This window comes from Cervus canadensis, chromosome 12, assembly GCF_019320065.1.
Source record: "Cervus canadensis isolate Bull #8, Minnesota chromosome 12, ASM1932006v1, whole genome shotgun sequence".
Classification (NCBI taxonomy): Eukaryota; Metazoa; Chordata; class Mammalia; order Artiodactyla; family Cervidae; genus Cervus; species Cervus canadensis.
This window is the reverse complement of record NC_057397.1, coordinates 25,859,840-25,870,187: the sequence shown is the minus strand read 5'-3', so window position 1 is coordinate 25,870,187 and position 10,348 is coordinate 25,859,840. Positions and strand designations below refer to the sequence as shown.

Below are 10,348 nucleotides of genomic sequence, written 5' to 3'. Positions count from 1 at the left end.
CATCTGGTCCCATCACTTAATGGCAAATAGATGGGGAAACAGTGGAAACAGAGGCTGACTTCATTTGGGGGGGCTCCAAAATCACTGCAGATGGTGACTGCAGCCATGAAATTAAAAAACGCTTACTCCTTGGAAGGAAAGTTATGGCCAACCTAGACAGCGTATTAAAAAGCAGAGACATTATTGCCAACAAAGGTCCGTCTAGTCAAGGTTATGGTTTTTCTAGTAGTCATGCATGGATATGAGAGTTGGACTATAAAGAAAGCTGAGTACCAAAGAATTGATGATTTTGAACTGTGGTGTTGGAGAAGACTCTTGAGAGTCCCTTGGACTGCAAGGAGATCCAACCAGTCCGTCCTAAAGGAGATCAGTCCTGGGTGTTCATTGGAAGGACTGATGCTGAAGCTGAAACTCCAGTACTTTGGCCACCTCATGTGAAGAGTTGACTCATTGGAAAAGACCATGAAGCTGGGAGGGATTGGGGGCAGGAGGAGAAGGGGACAACAGAGGATGAGATGGTTGGATAGCCATCACCAACTTGTTGGGCATGAGTTTGAGTAAACTCTGGGAGTTGGTGATGGACAGAGAGGCCTGGCATGCTGCGATTCATGGGGTCGCAAAGAGTCAGACATGACTGAGCGACTGAACTGAACTGAGTCTAATCTCTGGGTCTGAGCTGTAAGTGCCTGGAGGGCAGAAACCAAGTTATTATCTTCTTACCCATTTCCTCGGACCCTTAGTGGAGGTCTGATGGAGAGGTGTTCCAGAGTGTGCAGGTCATTCCTTTGGTGTTGGCACACACCCACCGGCCCAGACCCAGTGCAGCAGGACCCAGTGCTGAGGGGATTGCGAGTATTACAGTTGGGGTCTTATCAAGTTGGGATCTTACCCTACCAGGGTGTCCAATCAGGGAGCTAACAAAGCTCAAAAGTCAGGAGTCATAAGAGAGGCACAGATAAGAATGCTGCAGGTGGTCAGTGGACAGGCAGCTCATTTGCCACTGAGACTTGGGAACTTTGACAGAGAAAAGTGAAAGTGTTAGTCACTCAGTCGTGTCTGACTCTGCGACCCCATAGACTATAGCCCACCAGGCTCCTGTGTCCATGGGATTTCCTAATCAGGTGGTATATTTTACAAATTCATAGTGATATTAAAAAGTGTTTGCTACCCGCCCCTCCCAGCAAACTCTCATTGGATCTGGAGGCAAATTTTTGGAGGATGGACTGTTTCATCTGTCTTGTCCCTGAGGAGTTTTGAAGCATCAGTGTCCTTCCTCCACCTCATCATTGTGGGTCAGCATCCTTCTCCATGTCCTTATTGTACTTGTTTTATGTTGCATTACATTCTCATCCTTCGTAATCCTTAACTCAAGGGTGGTTGGGTCGGGCTAAATATTTCATTACAAAAAGAGTGTTTTTCATGAGCAAAGTGGATCAATTGACATTAAAACACTGTGCAAGGCTGCTAGTAAAAATAGCTAGACAGCTGAATAGTAGGGTCAGTTTATAAACTCTGAGGACAGAAAGACTGTAATGTGAAATCTGGAAGTTTCATGCTGTTATTGTGGTGGTAACATTGGCATGGAGACAGAAGCACACATACCGAGAAATCAGGCTTCCTTGTGCTCAGCAACAGGAAGCAATTTTTCAGAGCTTCTCAACTTTTGAAAGAGTGGCAATTTGTGCATCGCTGTTCTCAGGTATTAATAATCCCACTGCTGTTTCTTCAGCATTTTATAATTCCTTGTAGCGTGCATCTGTGTGTAAAGGTTCCATCACTACAGAACATAGCACTTTTTATCTGGACATAAGCTTGCAAATAGGCAACCTTCTATCATGACAAATAAAATGGTCATTTAAAACGAATACATGCTTTCCAACGGCAGAACTGATGCATGCTCCTGCTACGTGATTTGGAAAACACAGAGAAACACAAAAAAGAAAAGAAATATTATTTTTGGTCTCAGTACTCAGAGATATTGCCCAGATGCTTCTCGGTGTCTATATCTGTACATTCATAAGGAGGAAGCACATAGTGATTATAGACATCGTGCTTTCTATGTGCCAAGCAGTCTGCATACATTCACTCATTAACCTTCGCAACAATCCTGCATACCTGGGATGATCAACATCTCTATTTTTCAGATGAGGAGAAAGTGAAAGTGAAAGTGTTAGTTGCTTACTCGTGTCAGACTCTTTGTGGCCCCATGGAATGTAGCCCACCAGGCTCCTCTGCTCAGGCAAGAATACTGGAGTGGGTAGCCATTTCCTTCTCCAGGGGATCCTCCCCACCCAGGGATGGAACCCGCATCTCCTGCATTGCAGGCAGCTTCGTTACTGACTTAGCCACCAGGGAAGCCCAAAGTCACATGACGGGGGTTCAAATCCTGGCTTTCCATCTTATGAAGTGTAACTTTAGACAACGCGCATGACCTCAGTAAGCCTCACTTTCCTCCTCTGTAAAATGGGGAGAATAAAAGTATGTCTTGGTGTGGTTTTGAGTATTACAGTAATCCATATAAATGCATTCAGAGCTGTATTTACAGAGTGTGATGTGGTAAAATGCACTCAGTATTTTTCAGCTTCTATTGTGCCCATTCCGATAGCTGCAGAAATGGGGACTTCTGCCCCTCACATTCCCAGGACTGAGACCAAGTCTCCTGGAATCGTCAGAGGTGGTCCTTGTAACCTGCAGCATGCACTCTGATGGGGGTGGGGGTGGGGGCCCCGAGGAGCTTGGAAGTAGTGGGGAGATGGAAGTCAGTGGAGGATATGGGGGCCAGGGCTGGTGAAGGGCTGGTAAGATACAGACGGGCTGTGATTTGATAGGCCTGGGGCTGGGAGGGATGCTGGGGTGGAGGGTGCAGGGGGACACTGCGGGTAGCCACCCCCTCTTTTCCTCCTATTGCTTCCCTGCCCCCCACCTCTGAACTATAGATGTGGGAAGAAGGGCAGAGAGGCATCCCAGCTCTGTGGCCTTGTGAAGTTTCTCTCCATCTTTCCTTTCTTTCTCCTCCCTTCTTGGCTTTCTTAGCCCTCTGCTACCTGGTGAGCCAGGACCAAGAGGAGGAAGTCAGAGGCTATATAGAGAGGCTGCACAGGGGCTGGGCAGCAGGCCAGAAGCCCCCTGACCACCTGGAGGGCCCCTGTGGCAGCCTGGCCAAAACTGGGCTCCCTAGGCGGAGGTAGAGAGATACCCTGGGGGTGCGTATATATAGAACCTATTGGGAAAAGAACTTCTTTGTCAAGTTCACCGTCTTTTATTGAAATTGATGTTTTGACTTTAAACAAAACAGCAAACACCATACCCATTTCTCAAAGGACAGTTTTGTGAAATATATCCTATAAAGTGTAATGTGAAGACTAAAGTCCTAGCCAACAGCTTGACTCAGAGAATTACGAGAATTTCCATGCTGAAAGGAGACTTGAAGGCCATTTGGTCCACCCACATCATTGCACAGATGGGGAAACTGAGGCCCGTGGGTGATGTGCTTGTCACAGCCACATGGCTAGTTGGCAGGGTCAAAACAAGGACACATGTCCTAGCTTTCAGAAAAGTACTGTCTCCTGTTAGATAGAGATGATGGACAGATTGATGGATAGATGGGTGGATGGGTGGATTGATGGAAAGATAGGTAGATAGATAGATAGATGACAGATAGGCAAACAAAGAAGGTATGTGTGTATACATTCTGTCTACATGTATCAGGAGGAGAGAAGCAGCCATAATGCAGTTTTACATTTCAATTCCATATGTGCCGGGATTTCCAATGCAGTCAGAACCTGTGGGATTTCAGTGGATCAAGATTAATAAGAGCTGTGTTACAGCAGCCTTATTCTTGAGCTCCTGGACCCTTTTCTGTATTCCACTCAGCTTATTGAAATACCTTGCAAGGAGCGTTAGCATAAACAGCTATAGGCACTGGGATGTTCCCTAGAACCATGATCTGGGGCTGGAGGTTTGGCTGTAATGAAGCAAGCCTAGTGCCTTTCTGCTGCTTCCACAACAGCCCAGTGTCCCTGCAGGCATCTGAACTGGCTTTTGTGTGAGCAAACCCTTGCTGGAAAGTTAGAACCGTGTCATGTGTGTTTCTCAGAAGCTTTTGGAAAGATCAGAGATATGATCTATACAATTTTTAGATGGAAGACTCTGTAAGCTTCTCATATCATTATCTAGCATTATTAATGTTGATGGTAATTCTATGACAAAATTATAGTTATTAGGCATGTGCTGCCACCATTATACCATTATCATTAATTACAATAATTTAAGAAACTGAGGAATTACATAATGCTGGTTTATCTTGTGACCAGATATTTTTCTATCTTTTGGCAAACCAGGGAGAGACATTCTCCTGGTAATGGTGAGAAATTCTAAAAGTAAGCCGAGGCAGGTATCTGAAGAGTGGGTGCAGTCCCCCCACCTCCCTCCTGCCTTCCTGAAACCTCAGAGGAAGGCTAGGTGAGTGCCTCCAAGAAGCCTTCTTCCCAAGGCTGCTCGGAAAATCTTTTCCCTAAAGGGCTCTTCCCATGTCATAAATTGAGCATAAATTGTATGTGGTGGCTCAGATGGTAAAGAATCTGCCTGCAATGCAGGAGATGCAGGTTCGATCCCTGGGTCAGGAAAATCCCCTGAAGAAGGGGATGGCTATGCAGTCTAGTATTTTTGCCTGGAGAATTCCTTGAACAGAGGAGCCTGGCAAGCTACAATCCGTGGGGTCGCAAAGAGACACAACTGCATGACTAACACAAATTGTACATGGTGGAGATTTGCTCTCAAAGCAAGTCGCCTGGAAAAACTCTTTTCTTTTCATTACAATGAGAGTCTTTGTTTTCCATTCAGAAGAGATCTAAAGACCTTTTGACATCTTGGTGTTCTGTTTCTTCTTGTTCTGGAGAACCCTCATCTGTTCCCAGATTAGTGACATATCTCTTGATGAACCCAAGTCACTTCAGTAGGCAGTCACTTGAGTGGGATTTTACTGTCCTTTCCAATTAGGGCTGCACTTTTAGTCATTCCAGCTCTCATAAGTGATTGAATTTTTTTTTTTACATATTCAGAAGGAATCTACATTTAAGAATCTACATTAAGTAACTGAGTATCTTTGTTGTTTTCTGGGAAAATGTCTGAAAGAAAATGGCAAGGCAAATATAATAAATCTGGTAGAATTTTACGACCTTAATGGACTCCAAACCCCTTGGAATACCTCCCAGATTTCTTGTTTAAAAAATTGTTTAATCAATGGTTTACTCTCATCCATATTTAGCCTAAAATATCTGCAAAACCACAAACCAGTGCTAACTTAAGTTCCACATTGATATGTACTGGTTCCATGAATGAACCAGCCAGCACATTCCAACACTAAAAAGCTTTTCCCAATTTACAAGCAATTTAAGTTAATGAATGGAATGCTTGAAGATTTTTCTCACATTAAGCATGCCTAAATCTTTCACTTTCTTATACCTATCGTAATCTAGGGAAAGTGTCATTTTGTGCAAATTTAGAATGTTCTATTTAGTTGATTTAATTACATGCAGTACTTTAAGTAGTACTTAAGTACTGCTGTGGCACTGTGGGCGGCACCTCTGTGAACATGAATGTACTGTTTTTGTTTTTTGCACACCCTTCCCCCGTGTCTTTTGTTATACTTGGATGGGACTCCAGTGGAACTCTGAACCTCTGAACTACTTAAACTCTACCACTCAATAAATGTTGACAATTACTTGTCATCCCCACAGGAATTGTATCTCACAGATTCTCTTAGAGCTTTTTATTATCACACCCCCTCTTAAGTTTTCAGTTTTCTCAAATATGGTTAAATTACTCATAGGGAGTGAAACCAACGTAATTCTGAATTTATATGAATTTGACTACTCTAGGTGCCACCTGTAAGTGGAATCGTACAATATTTGTCCTTGTGTGAGTGGCTTATTTCACTTAGCATAACGGCCTAGAGGTTCATCCATGTTGTAGCATTGTCAGATTTCTCTTCTCTCTTAAGGCTGAGGAATATCCCATTGTATGTAGATAAATGTTGATTTATCCATTCATCTGCCAGTGGGCACGGGGGTTGCTCCCGCCTTTTGGCTACTGTGAGCAGCAGCACCTCTGTGAACATGAATGTACTGTTTTTGTTTTTTTGCACACCCTTGCCCTGTGTCTTTTGTTATACTTGGATGAGACTCCAGTGAAGCTCTTTGAACCTTTAGAGGAATTGAATCAAAGAGCTAAGCAACTCATTTGATGAGTGCTAGACTTTAGGGTAGGTGTGTGAGACAGCACACGAGGTGTTCGGCGAGGGGGAATAACAAGAGGATACCATTGTTATCCAACCTACAGGGACTTCTAACTTGCAAATAATTATTACCTTATTTTAAATTTATAATTTTATTTATGTATTTATTTTTGGTTGTGCTGGATCTTCATTGCTGTGTGAGCTTTTCTCTAGTTGTGGTGAGTACGGGCTACTCTCTAGTTGTACTGCACGGGCTGTTCATTGCAATGGCTCCTCTTGTTTCAGAGTATGGGTTCTAGGGTGCTCAGGCACATGGGCTCCCGAGCTTTAGAACACATGCTCGGTAGTTGAGTCGTGCGGGATCTTTTTGTTGCGATACACAGACTCTCTAGTTGTGTTGCGAGGGCTCAATAGTCGTGGCACTTGGATTTAGTTCCTCCGAGGCACATGGAATCTTCCTGGACCAGGGGTTGAACCCACGTCCCTTTCATCGCAAGGCGGATTCTTGCATGCAGGCATTGACTGAGAGGTCACCTTAGGAATGAGCTGGTGGGGCACGTGTCCGAGTGCTTGCCCAAATAAAGAAGCCTTGCCTAGGTCTGTACCAAGAATAAGTTTACTTTTAACTCCCGTCCCCTGCCCTGTGTACCCCTTCAGTGCTGAGCACTGAAACTTGATGTTCATGGGAAGAATTCTGAAATTCTTTCTTAATCGCCAGTGAAAGAACACATCCTATGTTCTACTTTTTGTTGTTGTTGTTCAGTCACTAACTTGTGTCCAACTCTTTGTGACCCCATGGACTGCAGCACACCAGGCTTCCCTGCCCTCCACGATCTTCCGGAGTTTGCTCAAATTCATGTCCGTTGAGTTGGTGATGCTATCTAGCCATCTCTTCCGCTGTCACCCTCTTCTCCTCCTGCCCTCAATCTTTCCCAGCATCAGGCATCTTTCCAGTGAGTTGACTCTTCGCATCAGGTGGCTAAATATTGGAGCTTCAGCATCAGTACTTCCAGTGAATATGCAGGGTTGATTTCCTTTAGGATTGACTGGTTTGATCTCCTCACAGCCCGTGTGTTCCACTTACCTGGTCCTATTGCAGAGGTTATCACGAGAGGCCCTTCCTGAACACAGCGTGGGTTGATCTTCAGGCAACTGAATCACACACTGATGTGCTTCTCTGTTCCAGGACGTGGGAAGAAGGCAAGGTGCTCATCTTCGATGACTCCTTTGAACACGAGGTGTGGCAGGATGCCGCGTCTTTCCGGCTCATCTTCATTGTGGATGTGTGGCACCCCGAGCTGACACCCCATCAGAGACGCAGCCTTCCTGCCATTTAGCATTCTGTGCAGGCTCAGGACACGCTGGAGAGAGGCCACCTTTTTGGTTCGGTCTCCTTGGATGTGGGCATAGACCTTCAAACACCACAGCCCTTAATTCTCTTGATTTGCAGCCTGAAAAATTCTAAACCTCCTCCCAGGGATGGAAAACACTAAAGGGAATATCTGCCTCACTGCAATTCTTATAGAAAATACCTGCCATATTTCATCCGTGACAGCCCCCATCTGATGCCTGGATTCCAGGTGAACTCATGATAGCTTCTACCTTGCCGGCCAAAGATATTTTTTTCTCTTAGAATAGGCGAAATCAGTATAAATGAGAATACATGTAGAAACTGTGAATGGATTGCTTTAGTTTGTAATTTTTCTATGCAGCTATATTTTTCTAAGGTAGCTAGATGGTTTATCATCACACATCACTACTTTTTGTTGAGTTTAATGACAAGCTGCATAAATACTTCTGTTTAATGGCAACTTTCCTGATGAACTCAGACTTCCCTATTTTAATGATTTTTAGTAAAAGGCACTCAAAAAATTATATTTTCCTAATACAAAGCAGAAAGACATAATTATGCCAATGTCTGATGAACCATACTGCTCCTCACCCATTGAGTCTCTGCTTTTTTGTCTTCGTTAAGAGCTGGTGTCTTATTTTTTCTTCTCACTCTGTGAATGGCAGAAATACTGTCAAAAATGGTATTTCTTTCTAAGAGGAACTTTTTACACTGAAAAAGGACCTGGAGTCATTTTATATTGAGTTATAACAATGGCGCATGTAAATTTTTTTAATGACAAATATCAGGCATTGCGGGGAAGAAAACGAAAATTTCTCCAAGTGAGAATTTTCTCTTGGGACCAGCTCTATGGGGGGCTGCTAGGATCTCTGACTTCTGGCCCCTTTGCATCTGTGAAGCAGGGCTGGAATCCAGAGTGTCTTCTACTGTGGATCCTTGTGAATGAGAAGGTCCTTGAAAGGATTCCTATCATGACTTTGTAAAATTAAGAAGGATGACAGAGTGGAAGGCCAAAAATGCCAGGATGTCTGTCCTGGGTGTAGGATGTCAAAACTGTTTCCTCTTTATGGTTGTTTGGAGGACTCTGACATCTCCCTGGCTTGAGAAACTTCTGCCATTTAAACTTCACTTTGAGGTGTCAATTATTATTGATAGTTTGGTTTTAAAATTTGCCATTGCTTAGAAAGAACAGTTGCCTACTCGTTCCAAGGCTGACCACATCATTAATTTAGTGGAATATTAATGCATTAAATTTTGTGTGTTTTAAACCAAAGCTAACTAGAAATGTTAGCTATAAGAATGTAATGATATTCATGCACTGAATTTTAAGCCAATATGAACAAAAATGCTAAAGAAATGACACACAGGTTACCGTGCACAGGTAGAAAAATCATTTGTGTTTTGTTTTCTTTTCTATTGAAGGACAAAGAAGGATGCTTTCTTTATATCATTAAAAAAAAAAAAAAACCCAAACAGTTCTTTAAAATGCTATTAGACTGCTTTTGCTTGTCCTTAAGGATATTAGCTTCCCTTTGAAGAGTTGCAAAATATTTGTCTTGTTTCCTTCTGTTTTGCCAATGCTGAAAAATCTCTCTAAAATAGATGAAGAAGCATTTGAGGAAAAATACCAGAGTGAACTACCAAAGTCTGGAAGGAAAAACAAACGCTTGAAAAATAAAAAGGCATTTGTGTCCTTCAGTATTTATTGAACAGAAGAAAGGACCAACAAAGGACAATGCAATCTCGTGCTCCCATGGCGACATCCATGTCACTTACTGAATTTGGTTCCTGTATGTATGTTGCATACACATAAAGAAATTCAAAGTAGCAGTTGTCACTGTTGAACCATCATCTTACATTCATTTAATGAAATCATGGAATAGAGTTAAAAACAAACTCTTAACTTAATAATTATTATATGGTATTTAAAATCAGGTCACTACAGTAGGATTCTAAATATTGCCAATTGGAAAGCCAGAATTATTATTACTGTTGCAAAATGTTTGGCAATAATTGACTCCAGTAGCATTTTAAACACTTGGATCCCACAACTGTTTCATAAACTCAAGTAATAAAATGGGTTTTCTGATTTGCTTTAATTCTTCATCTTTCTTCCCTATGTTGTGGTATATAAGAAAAGTCATTGCATTGGTAGAATTATTTCAGTATTAGTATTTTGTTATTTGAAGTGTTTACACAAAATGAATTGGTTTTATTTGTACTGTGATGTAATTGCAATTGATTGGGAAATATTTTAAATTCTATTTCAATTTTATTTCAAGAGTGGAATACAAAAATCACTTCTGTTATCATTTTCTACCAGTAGAAAAAAAATTAAAACACTAGATCTATTGAGAAAGAGATGTGATAATTTGTTAAAATTAGTAATAATATCTACTGAGGATGATTATGGCCAATTGAATCACCTCTTTTCTTTGAATTTTTTTAGCCAACAAATTGACCCTCCCAAGTACTTACAGTGTAAAATCATGTTTTACTGCTCATTATCAACTATTAAGTATTTTTTCTTTGACATTGAGCACCAACTGGTCATAGTAATGAAGGCCCATGTCATGCAAATGGCTGGGAGAATAAGAGATACAGCTAAAAACATACAACTGGTTTGGGGAAACATGGCACATGTAAGGATATCATATGCTATGATATCTGTTTATTTTTATCTAGTTTCCTTTGAATGGACAGCTGGGGACTCCATTTCTAAGGAAAATAAACAAAGAAATAAAATGATCTTTGGCATTTCA

At 42.0% G+C, this 10,348-nt stretch overlaps 1 protein-coding gene across 5 annotated transcripts in view; it reads left to right on the top strand.

Annotated features, from left to right (window-relative positions):
* The window catches only part of ASPH (aspartate beta-hydroxylase), a 178,318-nt gene extending 167,970 nt beyond the window's left edge, over window positions 1-10,348 (top strand). For all 5 annotated transcript variants that reach the window (XM_043483591.1, XM_043483586.1, XM_043483587.1 and 2 more), the window contains one exon: window positions 7,422-10,348. In XM_043483591.1, the coding sequence (XP_043339526.1) occupies window positions 7,422-7,572 (151 nt within the window). In that variant the 3' untranslated portion in view covers window positions 7,573-10,348. The remainder of the gene's footprint in view (window positions 1-7,421) is intronic.